The sequence below is a fragment of the Tauraco erythrolophus genome, chromosome 7, assembly GCF_009769465.1.
Source record: "Tauraco erythrolophus isolate bTauEry1 chromosome 7, bTauEry1.pri, whole genome shotgun sequence".
Taxonomy (NCBI): domain Eukaryota; kingdom Metazoa; phylum Chordata; class Aves; order Musophagiformes; family Musophagidae; genus Tauraco; species Tauraco erythrolophus.
The window spans coordinates 2,986,727-3,003,392 of NC_141471.1; the positions used below are offsets into that span (position 1 = coordinate 2,986,727).

The 16,666-nt window shown below is 40.7% G+C and overlaps 1 protein-coding gene across 1 annotated transcript in view; it reads left to right on the forward strand.

Moving 5' to 3' along the window:
* The window catches only part of OBSCN (obscurin, cytoskeletal calmodulin and titin-interacting RhoGEF), a 193,300-nt gene that overhangs the window by 144,707 nt on the left and 31,927 nt on the right, over positions 1-16,666 (forward strand). The window contains exon 94 of the mRNA XM_086614829.1: positions 837-942. Within this exon, the coding sequence (XP_086470955.1) occupies positions 837-942 (106 nt within the window). The remainder of the gene's footprint in view (positions 1-836; positions 943-16,666) is intronic.

Consider the following 16,666-nt stretch of genomic DNA (forward strand, 5'->3'; position numbering starts at 1 on the left):
CTAGATCTGGATTATGAACATCCAAAATCTTCAGAATATTCTGATCTGAGAACTTGGTGGCTCAAATAGTAATTGAGTGAGCTTGTTCTGTCGCTTAAATTCAGATCCAGATCTCTAGAGATACTTCTCACAAAGTTTAGGAACATTCTGACATGACGTTTTGTTTCTGGACCGTCTTTAAATTAGACCAGATTAATACATCTGCAAAGAAACCATCTGAAGCCAAAACAAAGAAATGAAATCTAAATGGAAGCATAAACCCTTGAAATGCCAGTTTATTTAGCAAACATATATGGAAGTATCTAATAAATTAAAATGAATGTGCTGCAAAATATTTACTAAAAATTAGTCATAGTCTATGCATCCATTATAATAAAATAGTAATAAGCTCTCAGGGCTCGGCAATAAAACCAGTTGACCTTGATTTAGGAAATTAGCATGGGTCAGCTGACCCATGGTAAAAGACTCATCTCACAGCAACTTCGCAGTTATTCCACAGAAATTTTTAGGAAGTTTGATATAATTTAAGGACTTCTAGTAGAGCTTTAGCAAAATCACATTACCTTGCGTTTGCCATTAGCTAAGATCCCAAGGTCCAGTATTCCCTTAGCTGTGTAAGACTCAGTTGATTAATGGATTACAAACAAAAAAAAGGGCCATTTGTGGTAAAGCATTATCATGAACTCTACCACCGTGTAGCCCTACTGAGGTTTGGGGTCACATTTTCACCCGTTTCTGTTGTCCTGTAATTGCCATGAGTTTGTAATGTGGTATGGGAAGGTTTTATTATACAAAAACATCCTGCATTTCATTCAGTACTCCGTGATTCTCTTTAGCTGGTGAACAGATTAGGGTCTGCAAAAAGTGGAGCAGAACTTTACCATCACAGCGCTGCAGCCCTGACCCAGGAGAGGAGAGGAGACCAAGCCATTACCATAGAAGGTATGGTCCTTGACCAGCTCTGTAAGTATGTCAGTGAATTGCTCTAAAACCATCTCGTTGAGGATCGAATATAATTGCCATCTTATCCATGTTGATTGTTGGTGTTCACGTATCTGTATGTCTATTGAGATGTGCATGGGTATACCGCAGCTCAGCTCTGTACCCATCACCATCTGTTGATTTCCAAACTGGCAAATCAACTTCATCATATAATGCTCATAAATGCATTATATGAAAAAGGAGGAGCAAATGAAGGGTATGTCACACCACCACTAGTGCAAGACAAATGTTTCTGTTCCTGTTGGAATACTTGAAAATGTGTGTCAGCCTGGCAGAACATGAGTTACGTACTGCAGGCATACTGTGATCATTTCTGAAACACCACTGAAGACCATCTGGAACGACTGAGAAAGCAGAACTGACAGCAGTATATCTTGAGCAATATCAGTTCATCCATTATCTAGGACTGGTCAGGTATTACACGCCACATAGTCATAGTCTGTTGCTTTTTTCCGCATTTTCCACCTGAATTGGTAAGGTACTATGGACCAATTTTACAGCCATCCAACAACGCATCTCTTTGTTGACATCTTTAGGATGCAACTGCCTAAGGTTACCTTCTTATCAAAAGGATTTCCACCAGCAGTGTGTTAGACAGGCTTGCTATAAAGCCATCACAACTGAATTTCCATCAGTTGTTACATCTGTGTAAGGAACATTTCCTGGTGTAGGAAACTGATTCTTCTTACATCGTAGAAGTGTCCTTGGCTGGCTGAGCATGGGCGAGCCAGCACTGCCTCTCTCAAACAGTTCTCAACATTGGTTCAGGAGATAATACACCCAGGGGACCATTTCTAATAGGTAACAGATAGCTTACTGGTTTGGAAGGTAAGAGAGATGACTAAGATAGGTCATTCCATGGCAGTGAATCTTGGTGTCAGAGAGCTGTCCCAGATGTGATTAGTGCAGACACAGCCAAACAAAATGTCCATGCCCCATCCCTGGAAGTGTTCAAGGCCGGGCTGGATGAGGCTTTGAGCAACATGGTGTAGTGGAGGCTGTCCCTGCCCATGGCAGGGGGGTTGGAACTAGATGATCTTTTAGATCCCTTCCAACCCAAACCATTCTATGATTCGATGATTCTAAAAGCCAGAAGTTTGCCAACAGCTGTAGGACCTTCTTTCCTCATCTTCAGTGTTTTCACGTTGTCTTGTGATAGTTACATGGGTTCAAGTGTACTTTTGACAAGGGATAATTGTTATTATCAACATTCAAGTGAGAGCCATCAAATACAAAGTCATTCTGACTCAAGAAGCTGCTGAGCAGCAGAAGACTGGAGTCTAGAGAAATATTCAGGAAAAGGTACTCCACACTCATTTTTTTTCATCATTTTCCATAGGTCTCTGCTATTGGCCCTGTCTGAGACAGAGTCCTTGTCTGTATGGACCTTTGGGCCAGTCCTCTGTAGACACTAATGTTATATTATTACATTAAGAAGATCCAGAAATGATATTTAGATTAGTATCCTGATCTGTGTTCTTGCTTTTCTTGTTTTTATGCTTGCTTTCCTTGTAGTCCTTTCCCAGAGTACCATCAACTCATTCAAAAGCTTTACAGGGAAAATGGTATTAGCGTAGCAACACCACAATTGTCTCAGCAGGATAAACCTTGAAGTACTTGAATTCTTTCTCCTTTCTATGCCCTAATGAGAGAAAAATAAGTTGTATGCAGGATGTAGAGGAACACAAACAAATCACTGTTCGGGTGACGTATCTTGATGAAGTTCCCTTGTACCAAGGCAGAAGATGTTACAAAAACAAACAAGGGCTGTCCAACAGTGGTAGGAGCATTGTTCAGCTCCTGAGGCTGCAAATGTATATGTTCAGCCCTGAATTACTCCTGTGCTGTTATTCCTGCAGTCATAAATAAAAAATTCCATGAGCTTGGTTGAAGAAATATAATTGCAGTTTGCCTGGAAGCTTCAGAAATGTTATGAAATAGGTTTTGATTCGTGATGTGCAATTGCTTGAGCTTGGCAATAGGGAAGGAAATAGATCCCTGAGTCACCTCCAGGGAGAAACAGAGAAAGCTGCTTCAGGCCAGCAGAGCAAAGAGCAGGTTCATCCATGGAGCAAGAGGGTTGTTCTCAGCAGAATCACATCAGGGATGCATTTGTGTAGTGCACTTGACCAAGGAGGGAGTTCGTTGTTTTCTTGAGAATCATTACCTGGCTTTGATCTACCTATGGAAAAATCAAGTTCAGCTGGCAAAGAACTGGAGGACGGATGGATCTTATGAAGGCTTTATCTTTCCATCCTTACAATCCTTTCTACTTGTGAAAATGGGATCATTTGTAGCTTCACCAAGAGGACAACATTACTGCTGTGTGGTACAGAAAATAGATACTGCGTTTGTTTCCTAGCTCACCCACACAGTGGGTCTAAGTTTTACCTGATTTATCGTTGGTTCTGTGAAATATTGTCAGTCTTCTGAGGCACCCAAGGGGCATTAGTTGCAACTATTTTAGTTTTTATCCTCCTGCCTTTCTGTACTGTTTATTATACTGAACGAAACCTACTGTCACAGTCTGGGATACCATTAGCACAGTGGTTTATGAGCCCTGACCTGCAGTCAGTGATGGTCCACAGTCCAACACCATGGGTCTCAAAATCCAACTTCTTGTCATTAAGTTTAAATTCACACTATGGAAATTTGCTGATCCGTTGGAAGGACCAAATCCAAAAAGGATGGAAACCACTGGACTAAGGGGGTCCCCTTGCAAGCACCCACAGCTTGGGCTGCAAGCCTGAAACGCTGAGTTGGGTCTTCAGCTACACCTGGTCTCTGGACTGAAGTCAATGGAGAGTTGCTTTAAAAATCCTTTTGCTGTGGATATTCGATGAATTTTAGACACTTTAAAAAAAAAAAAAAGTGTAACCGAAAGAAGATCCTTCTCTTTGACTTCAAGTTGACTGTCTGCTTCGCACCTTGCTGCTTAACCTGCAGATGGCAGATCTGGGCTGACGTGCTCTGGCATCCCTTTTTAACATGTTACTATCGCAGTTCGTTCATCCCAGGCTCACTAACTTGTTCATTTTTTAGGACAAAACCCAGTGTTTTTTAAAAGGTGTTGCATTCCCACCTGGGCAGACAGGTCCAGGACATATAATGAGGTAGTTGATGGTAGGGGAAGGAGTCAGCTACACGAGTGGAGACAAGCAAAACCATAAAGAAAAACAGAGCAGTTACAGCCAGGCAACTGGAAGCTCTTCACAGTTGTGCCTCGGCTCTTGTGCAGAGCTCTGGGCAAGTTATTTGGTCACCTCGTTTGGTAATACCCACCTTGCAGGGAAAAGCTAAATATTCTCAGGCTCTCAAGCAGATTAAAGCACAGAGGAGCATTGGATTTCAGTGCTACCCTTTTACTAGAGAAACAAGGCACAGGAGTTTGTCCCCTGACGTTTTTGAAGTTCCCTAGTTAGGGTGATGGTCAGGATCTTTATCTCACTATTTTTATTTTGTCGTCATCCTCGCTTAGTCTTGTTTTTGGGCTGGCCACGTGGTTTTCAGTGCAAATTCAAGAGAGCACAATCTGCCTTTACAACCCCCAGTCACTACAGGAGTGGAGCCTTTTTTTTTTTTTTTTTTGAGAGAGAGAGTGCAGAACACTTGCATTTTGTTCACACAATTTAGGAAACAATGTTATGTCCATGAAATGCTCGTTTTAAGATTATCTTTAGGAGTTCATGTCAGATTTGTGCATCCCCTGTTGCAGATTAATCTCTGAAGCGTAGCAGAAGAGGGGTGAAAGCAGAGCAGTGCTCCTGTGGTTTTTCCAGCAGCGTGTACTGTGCAGGAAAAATAGGTTTATGCTTCTGTGAGTAGAGAAAGCAGACTTAAAGTTTGTCATAAAGGCCATAAACCACCTTTCGTCCATTCAGAGCAACAAAACCTGACTTTTCCTAAATGTTTCATCACTTGTAAGTCAATGATTTAATGTATTAACCAAAGAGGAGTCTAGTCCTATAGAAGCACTGGCTGATCCTAATGCTTACAGCTTTTAACCTGCTTATCAGGGGCTCCTGCTTTGCAAAGCTGTTTTCCTAAAATGCTCTTGAACAAGTTGAAATGATAAATCCGATGCTGAAACGGATGCAGAATATTTTCCTCTCGGAAACAAAACAAAACAAAACAAAAAAACCACCCAAATTCTCTCATCCTACTTTCATGTGGTTCTATCCTTCGTATAGGATTGCTTAAATCCTCCCTCACACCTCAGATAGCACACGTGAAATCAATCTGTCACGCACTAAACTGCGAGTTGTCAGGACCCAGGTACCATATGCCATTTACAGCTTTCTCATCCCAGGCCTGCTGGACTTGTGAATACTGAATCCCACCTGCTACATATGGAAATATTGCAGTGGTGTCATTTGGGAGTACTGCAAGAACAGGCATTAATAAATTAAATATTAAAGAGACTCCCTCTTACAGACGTTGGGGGATTTCATTAAAGACATATTTAATTATCACGTAAATACAGTCATTAAAATAACTGTAAAAACCATCCATGTTTAGGTGTATAAACAAATTAATTCCTATTTACATCAGAACTTAGACTCTTGCTGCTTATGGATTAATCTCGTGATATTATCGGATGAGATTTTTCTGAAAGTTATGTAAAAATTTCACAATATTGATTTAAGAGTTTAAAAACTCAGTGGAAATTTCTAACCTGGGTGCAGCAAATGGTTGGATCACTCAGTTCATCTTTCATCATTGTATAGTTATCATTCCACCATTGAAAAAAAGGTTTTGAATTATTTAAAAAATATTAACTAAGGATAGGTAAGTTGTTATCTTGTAATTGTGTTCAGAGATAAATAATTGAAAGGAATTTTGCCCTTTACTTACCTGGTAAGCTATACATTCTAATTTTCAAACAGATTTTGTTTAAATCTACCTAATTCTGCAGTAACTCTTTTGACTCCATTGGAAATTATTCCAGATTTTTACATGCATAAATGAGACAAGGCTCTGCAAAGAAAACATAGAGCTCCAGGTCAGATATTAACATTGACAGTTGCACAAAATTCTTTTTCATTATGGTGGGATTTGTTGTTTTACCTGGAGGCAGAAGAGAGCCCTTCGAAGTTAAGTGGAAGGAAAATTAGGTTAAACTATTCCATCTAATATTGCAAATGTATTTTTAATTTTCAGTAAGTGCAGTTTTGGGACACTATTGGAAACATCAGCACTAATCATAAGTTATTAAACAAATAACTCAGACACTACAAGTTCCCTGGGCAAGAACTGTTTCTGATTTTATAGACATATTTTTAAGTTGCAGTTCACTTTCAGTTTTGCCAACTGAAAATTACCAGAGCTTATTTATTATAGACTGGCTGGAAGATTGCAAACCAATTGCTAGAAAAATTACTTTGAGATTAAACTAAGATTTTTTAGAAACTTTACTAGTTTATTAAATAAAAAGTGGGACTTGCTGTTGTTTTTTCTACATCCCAAATAGGTCCAGCAGTTCAGAGCATGTTCAAGAGAGTCTGGTTCAAACAGTGTCTTAATTTTAGTTCAGTAGATAGGATGGGAACCTGCTGAAAATCTCTATTAGCTCTTCAAATGGTATCTTTCATATTTCTAAAAATGTCCATGTTGAGAAATATTTGCAAAATCACTAAATCATTACTTTTCTTTTGATCTTGGTATGTACCAACAGCTTCGAGTTTGTTAAGGGGCAAGGGTCAGGAAAAATTGCAAATTAGAGCAAAAAAGAGATGGAGTAAACATAGCTGTATTACAGGGCTCTCCTGGGTTTCCTAGGGTTTTTTTTTAAGCTAATTTTCTGTACTGATGATAATGATTCTCCTTTTCATTGTTATCAGCTTGGATTTTGTATCTAGTCCACAAAAGCTCGAAAATTGTTCAGTGTTTGGGGAAACTTTTTCTAGTAAGTGAAATCACAGTTTAAAGCATTTCACCTCTCCAGAATTTTCCAGATCAAGACATTTTCAGGTTTCTCACACCATCACTACCTTATTATAGGGAAAAAATTAAAAAAAAAGGACCTTGTTTTCTAGTTTTGACCTGCCAAACAAAAATGTCAGAATCTCATGGTAGAATAAGCAGATTTTGCAATATTGTTCTCCACAAAATATTTAATTTCTAAACTGAATCATTCACTGTTCAGAGAGCACTCTGAATTCTCATTCTTGGTCAGAAACACTAAAGATGATGCTGGAAATAACCACAGAAAGCATGGATGGGATGGTACTAGTTGATTTTTTTTCACTCCAGTTTATTTTGATTAACTGAGCAAAGTTAATTTAATCATTTCAGCTTTTGCCTTTCTTTAACCCCATGCTGTTCATACTGTTTTCTTTGTAGTCACTGAACAAGAGACTAAAGTGCCCAAGAAAACCATCATCATGTAAGTGCTGATTATTTATTTTTTTCATAACATTCGTGTTTTGCCTTGCTGCCTATGCATGATCCAATAACAAGCTTGTCTTTATTGGCCATGCAAGTGTGTTCATTCCCATCCCACCAGATCTCATGGTATTCTGTGCTATGCAAAGTGACCACCAGGGAAAAAAAATAATCTTACCATCCCTTTCAAAAAAATAGCAGCACTGGTGTTAGACACAGCCTGGGTCAGTTTATTAGGATATTACGTGTGGAAAAAATTCCACTGAAATACTGCCCGAGTTGCACAAGAGTTCAAGAAGGTAGAGTCTGACTCTCGGTGTTGAAAATAAACCAGCTCTGAGAACTATTTGAAAAATATGTACAAACATAACAACTATCTCATAGCTTACAGTGATTTCTCCTGGCTTTCTGTTTTAAAATTTTCAGACAACCCTTTTATGATGAAGCAGAAGGAAGATGCACATTTCTGTTCCCTTCTGTCTCTATATTTCTAATATGAAATTTTGCCCTGATAATGACTTGGGTTTTTTGGATGCTTTGAGCCTGGTTTATATTGGGTGTCTATTACTTGTAAAGATTAACTGCAGCAAAAAGCAATACTTTCTCAGTCATATGGAGACCAGAAGCCATTACAATCTTAAAGTTTCTTCTTGGTTTTAAGTATCATAAACAAATACATAATGAAATTGTTTCATGCACTGGAAGGGGGACATTGTCCTTCTGTGGCAGGCCTTCAGAGCATCTCTAAGCTATTCAAATCATGTCCTAATGCTACTATGTGACTATACAATGGATATTTTTGGGAAATGCACTCCCTCAACAGTTGTAATATTGCTAAAATCGGTCCTTGACTTGGACGTGATGCTAAAATGGACTTTTTTTACTTTCGTTACATGGTGAGAAGGATGGGCGAAATGACAGCTAAAATAGAGTTAAAAGTTGCTTGCCTTTTATCTCTTTTCTTATTTCCTGTGATGACTGTTAGCTACGATCCATGCACTTAGCCCATTTGGAGCCAATGGCTAATCAGAAGACATGTCCCCCCTCCTAGCAACTTCCACCTTGAGTAGGCAAAGAGCAGACAGGAGAGGCAGGAAGGGGTTCTGCCTTTGCCCCTCTCTCTTCAGCACATCAGTTCAGTTAACAACTCCAGTCATTAGACTTTTTTACCCTACAAAGACCAGAAAACAAAGACGTTTCTGCCTATACCATCTCAAGGACCCCCCGGGTAGCTGGGGTAGCTAAACAGAGAAATGGCTTTTTTTTATAGTTCAGAAACATCCCAAGAAAGTCATGAGCAGGAAGGAAACACCCAGAGCCAGACCATATCTAAAGCTTAGTAAATCTCATCTTTCTACATCTCTGTGCCTGTAAATCACCTGGAAAGAGGCTTTTATTTTACATCTCTCCTCAGTCAGCTAATAGCCCTCCTTTTCCCTTCATGATCTCAGATCACAAGCAGCAGCATTAATATTGGTTGATTAAATAACATTAAATTATTAAAGAAAATTAAAATACAAAATATCAGCAGTTAAGCTGATTTTTAAATTTCTGACATGTAAATTGCAGAGACTCTTGCTTTGGACAGCTCAAGTGATTCCTAAATTAAGGGCTGCAGCCCCAAAGGAGGTTGGTACATTTACGAGTGGGATCTCAGAACAACAGAAATTCCCTTCCTTTTGCTAGTGGATGTGGTCATGAACTCATTAGAGTGGACCTCGGCTAGAATTGGGATAGTGATGGGATAAAGTTTGGGAACAACTCTCTAAGGGCACATTCCAGCTCTCCTTAATGCGTAGCGAGCTGAGGAACAGAAGCAGCTTTGAAACTACCAGCAGAAAGTAGCAGGTTATTTAGAGACGGGATTAAGCAATGTCTGTGTATGCAAATCCCAGACCCAAAGCAGCATTTTAACTTTGCAATGTAGAGCAAAGCCTAGTGCAAGCACATGTGGATTCATCCTCCTCTTTGTCTAAAATGATTTAGTTTAGTGTAATTCAGAAAGGCATCATGGCCATTGTGAAGGCTCTGTGTAGACCTTAAAGCTCTCCAGCAAAACTTCAGAAAACCTGGGGCAAAGAGTAAGGCAGTGGAAATTTGAGGGTTTCCCTGCCCATGGCAGGGAGGTTGGAACTAGATGATCTTTGAGGTCCCTTCCAACCCTAACCATTCCATAATTCTGTGAAATGAGCAAGAGAAGAGAGGGTGCTCTTGAAGAAAGTAAATCTCACTGTAGCTGATCCAGTCCTGGACTTCACTGCATCCTCAAAGGGAGAGATCGATGGCGGAAAAAAATCCGACCTCCACAGGAGAAGGCAATACCTGTCTCCAAAAACTAGACCCATAGATGAGAAAAGCTATGATGACTAATCTAAGAGGATTAGTCTTCCATCATGGCTAGACAAATGCAATAGGAGAAATGGGCTCTCCTTTCACAAGGACTCCTTCTACCCTTCTCCGTATCTCAGTGTAAAAGCCAGAGCAGAGATGGCTGGAGAGTAGAGCTGTTGGCTTTCAGCCCCATGTGGCTGTGACTAGAGGCTGGTGAGGAGAAAAAGAGACACAAAAAAGCTATTGTCTTGATTCACAATCATTCCTTCCCACTTCGAGTCATTGTCTTTACCCTTCAGTTGATTCTTTTTTTATCACATTGCTTGGAGGTGAAGACAGAATTTCAACACAGAAACAAAATCAACTTTGCCTGTTAGTTCCACTGAGCCAGCTACCTCTGCTGTAGAGCATCAGCTTCCTTGTGCTTCCAAAGCAAAACACTGTCTTTACCTTCAAGTTTTCCCATGTTAAGAAATGCCACTGAAAAATCTGCAGGAAAAACTCCTTGTTAAACATATAAACTAAGAGCATTGAAGTCTGGATTTAGGTGTTCCTGTCCCCAGATTTTGAAGCTATTTGATCCAGTTTTGTCTGTAGCTCATTTAAAGTCAAAGTTTGTCCTATGATGGGAGCAGAAAATTCTTTTGATACAAGCTATGTATTTGTACAGGGGATGCTGAGAAGTTCCAACTGTTTTGACTATGTCAAAAAATCTAAAGTAAGGCCAGCAGAAATATGTTGAGAAATTATAATCATGCATCCCAGATGTCGATCGGTGGTAGTAAGATCAGGCTGTGTCTGCAATAATGATATTATGAAGAGAAAAAATAAGTACATTTTGGCATAGATGACTTGTGCAGGAAATGTTCTAACTTTGTTTTCCAGGTCTCCAAATGCTTAATTCCCTTTTAATGTAACTGTTCTGCATGTGAAAATGCAGATCTCTGGTCTCAAAAGAGTCTTTAATAAAAAACACAGAGATATGTTATATTTAGTATAAAAGAGGAAGCTGCTGACCCTGCTGTAATAAAGAGCATTTTGCCATTGAGTTGTTTGAATCCAAGATTTGAGCCAAGGATACTCAGGAAAAGGTTCATAGGTTCATCTCCTTGAATGTTTAAAATCTTTGGGTGAAACTGCTATGTGGGTCCAAAGTAGCATAGTAGGTGGTCAACACAAGGACATGAAATATAGCAGCATCCAGAAGAACGTATCTCAGCTGGACATACTCATTGTGTGTTCATGCATTCAAAGAGGTTAATGGAGCTAGGGTCCACCTGGGGGAAAGGGCACTGAGGTTTTCCCTGGATCAGCAAGTAAGTGGAGATGGGCATGTGGATGTGTGCATTGCGTGTGTATCCCTTCCAAAATGGCACGCTTCACCAAAAGCTGGAGTGCTCACAAAACTAACCCCACTGTAGCGCCTTGACCAACAATGGCATGTGCTGATGGAGTGTGGCTCCCCGAAAAGTCTCGTCTTCCTGCCAACTCCGTTCCAACCCTTTCTGTCATCAGAGAGGAAACGATAACCACTGTGGTGAAGAGCTCAAGACAAAGGGGAAGGGTTTCTCCTGCACGTTCCTCTTCAGGTCATTCACCTTCCCGCTCTCCGAGAGCGGAGCCAACTCCAGAGCCAGTTTATGTTTCAAAGATCAGGCAGCCTGTCCACAGACATGAGCAGGAGGCAACACCAACGTCTGCTGTTCCCATGCTTTTTGTCACAGAACCAGAGGACAGGCAAGGAGCAGCAGCTGGAGATGTTGTCATAGAGGCTAAGGGGGAAGAGAAAAAGCCCAAATGGGTTGAAGTGGAAGAAATAATAGAATTCAAGGTGAAAAAATCACCAAAACCTGCAAGGAAAAGAGGATCTTCCCCAGCAAAACAAGAAAAAGATGACTCGGGGGTGTTAACATTCACTTTTCCCAGCCCAAGGCCTAGGCGTTCCCCAGAAGATGATCCAAACACAAACAACTCCAACAATAAATTGGTGGAACAGTCAAAATCTTTGCCTGATGATGGTCTCCCCGAAGATGATACCCAGCCCCTGGTGTATGCAACCGAGCAGGAAGGGCCTCAAGTCAGCAGCGAAGACAGAAGCTCCCCGTGTGGGTCTGATCAACTAGGAAATAATTCATTTATGGATTGCGGAACCGAAGGAAAGAGCTTCCCGCAGGTAACAAGTCCTCACTACAGGTCAGACGTTGCTTCCCCGCTGCTTGCCTGCGGGGGTGAGCCTTTGACCTTCAGTTTTGAGACAGCTGCTGCAGACCAGCATGAACTTCTCTTCTCACCAGTGAGTCCAGAGGTTAAGGAAGAGGTAGATGAATTAGACGTATCTTGGCCTGTTGAAGAGGGGGTACCCGAAGTAATGCCAGATATCCTTCCAGAAGAGGATAATGTCGTTATAGTTGATGAACCAGAGGAACTACAGCCAGATGACATTAGCACCCGGGACCGCAAGATCTTAACCCACAATGGCAAAGTACTAACTTTGGAGGATCTTGAAGATTATGTTCCTGAAGAAGGTGAGACTTATGGGTGTGATGATCAGAACCACAAGGCAGAGAAACCCTGCGAGATCTCCGTGCTCCAGACAGAGATTAACGAGCCAACAATTGGGAAGCCAGTGCTGCTGAACCTGGTGAGACCTGTGGTGCCCAAGCCCAGGCAAAGATTTTTCAGCCAGTTGGAGGAGCACGTTCCTGGGGGCATGTTCATGTCAGCGTCTAGAGTAACCGGTGTGCAGACTGTAGGTCCCTCAAACATCTCTTTCCATGTGAGTGATACCTGCATGGGAGTGACACCCGGCGTGCATGCGGCAACAGCAGCAGCTTCTCCTGGTCCCTCCTTCACAGTGAAACCGTCTTTCTGCACAGAAGTCCAGCTCTCACCAGACAACGGACAGTCAAGCTTTAAAACTGAAGTTTCCACAAGAACCCTCAGCTATGGGACTGTTGGCGAGCCTGTTACCTTGCACATCAGCACAGAAGATCTCTCCCAAAGCTGAGTAGATGCAAGCATAATTTTAAACACAGAAGAAAGCAGCATTTTAGAAAAAAGAAAAAATTAAAATCGTTGTAGGTGAGGGGAATTGGTGGCAAAGATTACAAGGTAACATGTATGGGGAATACCTTTGAGGAAAATATATTTAAATACAATATGTTGAGCTTTTCCAGTCTTAAAGGGAACATGTCTGTCAGAACAGTGTGTGATCTTAAAAGCTTTGATCAAGGTGAACATATATCATTCCATAGTGGAGCAGTGATGGTAGGTTTAGGAAAAGCCTGATTCTCCTGCCTATGACAGAAATATAAATGAATAAGTGTGTTTTCATCCATGAACTTATAAATTATTTCAAGTGCCAATTTGTACATTGTGGTGTGGCAAGGAGGTGAAAGTATCTAAGCTTTTCAGCATCCTTCAGCAGCCCAGGATAGGAGGACTGTTTCCAGCCAAAGCGATCTCCTGTCACTGTGTGTGCCCGAAGGTCATGAAGCTTCACACTGTTTTGACTCTGCTGTACACTTTTGACACCAATTAGCTCCATCACAATTTCTTCATAAACCTTTTGACATGCACAGTCTCGTTGCATTGGTATTAAACTTCTGCCATGGAATGAAATATATAGAAAATACTGCATTTACTAGGGATGCAAAGGGCTGCTCAGACCTTTTGGATAAGATCCTTATTTGACTAAAGTCAAGGGTGAAAGTTCCACTGACTTGAGGAAGCAAGGATTTAGTTGTTCTCTTCTGCTTTAAGTAAAAAAAGACCATGTTTTTTAGATGATTGCTGTTTTCAAGTCCACTTCCCAGTTGTCTAAAGATGTAGGTTTCATTAATCTGCATTAATGTAGTGGATTTATAAACCATATCTTTTAAATTATAGATTTACTTAATGTGCACCAAAATATTAGTGCTGCACAAAACGACTTCTGCATCTATAATCAAGCACTAACACATGCAAAGAACCACAAATGTGCTTTTTGGCAATAAATATTACCGGAAGGATATTTGGTCTCCTGTCCATGCTAGTGGTGCAACATTACTGTTAATGGATGGATAATGTCTCCTATACGTGCTAAGAGGAATTCACCACTGAGCTACAGCAAAGGCACAGGAGCACAAAGACAGTTCTAAAAAAAAAAAAAAATAAAGAAAAGAGATCTTTATCATAAATGCCTGGTTGAAAAATAAATCTGTTCAAAACATTTTGGGCTGCTTGGAAGCAGCAGTTGCAATTGCATCGTATTACTGTAACCATGGAGCCGTCTTGTAGAGGTACTGCCTTCTGTTGAGTTTCTCTGGAGCTTTGCAGCGGCAGCGCTGATTGAGAGGAAGGCTCCGATGCACTGAGCATGGCCCATTCCTCTTGGCTTCACCAAAAAATGCATGTTGCACAGACCTTCGACAAGTTGCTCAGCTCTGGAAAGAAATGGCCCAACATACCAGTCCCAGTTGAAGTCAGCTGGAGTTTGTCATTGACCTCAGTAGGACCAAGCACTGGCCCTCTCCACCTGACAGAGATCTGGGGTGAAAAGTCCCAATACCAGTCCCAGCTGAGTTGTGTAGAAGTGTTGCAACAGAAAATGTTTTCACGTAGAGGGTGTAGGGCAGCCAGAAACGCTCAGGCACCGCTGAATTTCTAACTAGCACGACGAGAGAGGGTTGAGTGAGTTTCTGCCTTGGAAATGTGTGTGTGATGTTGTCTCGGTGTTTGCCAGCTGGGTGACATTGTGAAGCTTCTTCTGGAGTCCTCCGGGCGATGTTCCCGCTAACAGGGACTGGATTCACCAACGGTGCTTGTAGAAAAGAAAATATTATTTTTTTCCTTCTGTGGCTGCGCCTTGATCATGTGCTGACGAAAACGAACGTAGTGATTTCACAGCCTTTCACTTTCGATATCCAAACAGGATGTTATGTGTAATATCATGTGCTCTACCCTCATGATACAGGATGCTTTTCGAGTGGTTACATGTGGGGAAAGAAATCAAGCCTCTTTTATGTTACTCTCCTGTTTTTTATAACATCTCCTTGGTTTATACTGTTTGTTTTATAATTAAGCAATACAATGGGTATATATTCGTGCTTTTTTCATATATTGCACTGTACGTTGGAAAGTAACAGGCATACAACAGGGAAATCCTTTCGAAACTGAAAACATTTATTTTCTGTTGGGCCTGATTCTCTTCTCAGTTATTCCAGTATCAGTCTAGAATAACTCCACAGAAGAAAGTGGATTTGATTCAGATTTACAAAGATACTGCTGAGAAAAGAATTTGCCCTGTGATGGTCTTCAAAAATATAATATTCATCCCAAAGGTTATAAAGATGTGTAAAGGAATGTGGAGGTTTCTTCCTGTTGTGGTTCATGCTCAGGTTTTTGAAAGAAGCTAAAAGGTTGCAGTTCAGACGGTTGTAGAAGAAATAACTGTACTTTGATTCATTAGCTCAAAGCAATTAACATCTGTTTACATTTTCTTTTGAAATTTAAGCAATGGAGAATCAGTTGAGATCCTGTGCAGGACTCTGTTCAAAAAGTGAAATGTTTATGAGAAGTTCATTACATATACTTTCAAAATATTTTCCTAGAGGTTAAAAATTATGCTTGTAAGTGATTAAACTATGTAGATAACTGATGAGATATGTGTGGGGGTTTATTTCTTGTTGATGAAAACGTAGAGCTGTATTAAAAATTTTAATACAACAAATGTTCTACCAAAATTCCTGCGGGTAAATGGGTATTAATAAAGTGGAAACTTCAGTTTGCTTGAGGTGCAAAAAGAAAAAAAAACAAACCACATAAAAAACTCAAATGCAAGATATGCTGTTAGATGCTGAGTTTATGTCAATAAACGTCTTGCATCAGCTGTCACTGAACTCGCTGGGTTTCTCTGTTCTTCTCCGTTCATGGCACTGGATGGTCCATCAGCTCATCCATTTCTCCCGTTGACTTCAGCGGGAGCTCGTTGCAACCCAAGAACATTAATGCACTTGGGCTCTGGCTTTTTTTTTTTTTTTTTTGGACAGTTTCAGAAGTGTTGAAGTGAAAGAACCTGTTTTTACAGATATTTCCAACTCAGACCTATGAGTCAATAATTTTGAACGACGCTTCTGCTCTTGGGTCTTTCTATGAGGCTGAATTGGAACTTCAAAATACGTGTCAGTCGTGTGTTCCTGGTTTGAAGACGAACTCCTTTGGCTGAAGGAGATGTGGAACAGAAAGGTTCACGGTTGAGATTTTAGAATTGGTAAACAAGCTGTCTGTCACAGGTGTGTCATCACTGTAGCGTTAGTTTGACATACCTCAGCTAATCTTAAAGTTCCTCAGGTCAGCAGCTTGAATCATAGTGTGTAACACTGTGATTGTGTTTCCTCCTAAACACGGAGGAAAGTGGTGGTATTAGCAGCAGGGGGGGTACTTGTGGTTACGTATAACCTGTATATAGATACTGTGAATATATTTTCTCATCGAGAAATGAGCAATCGAGAAATTGAGCAATGAGCAAATGAGAAAAAGGCAATGGCTTTAAACCAAAAGAGGAGAGATTTTGATTAGATATTGGCAAGAAATGTTTTACAGTGAGGATGGTAAAACACTGGAACAGATTTCCCAGAGAAGTTGTGGCTGCCCCATCCCTGGAAGTGTTCAAGGCCAGCTTGGATGAGGCTTTGAGCAACCTGGTCTAGTGGAAGGTGTCCCTGGCCATGGCAGGGGGGTTGGAACTAGATGATCTTTAAGGTCCCTTCCAACCCAAACCATTCTATAATTGAGAGATACTAGGAGCGTTTCATGCCTTTCTGAACAGTTCACTTGTTGACAGCTGCCCAGCTTGTAGGACAGCACCAGTTGGCAGCAATCACAATGGGGACATCGGAGAATCAAAATATTTATCTAGGAAAATATTTAAAGATCTTCTACCCAGCCCAGTGCTGATGAACACTGATGG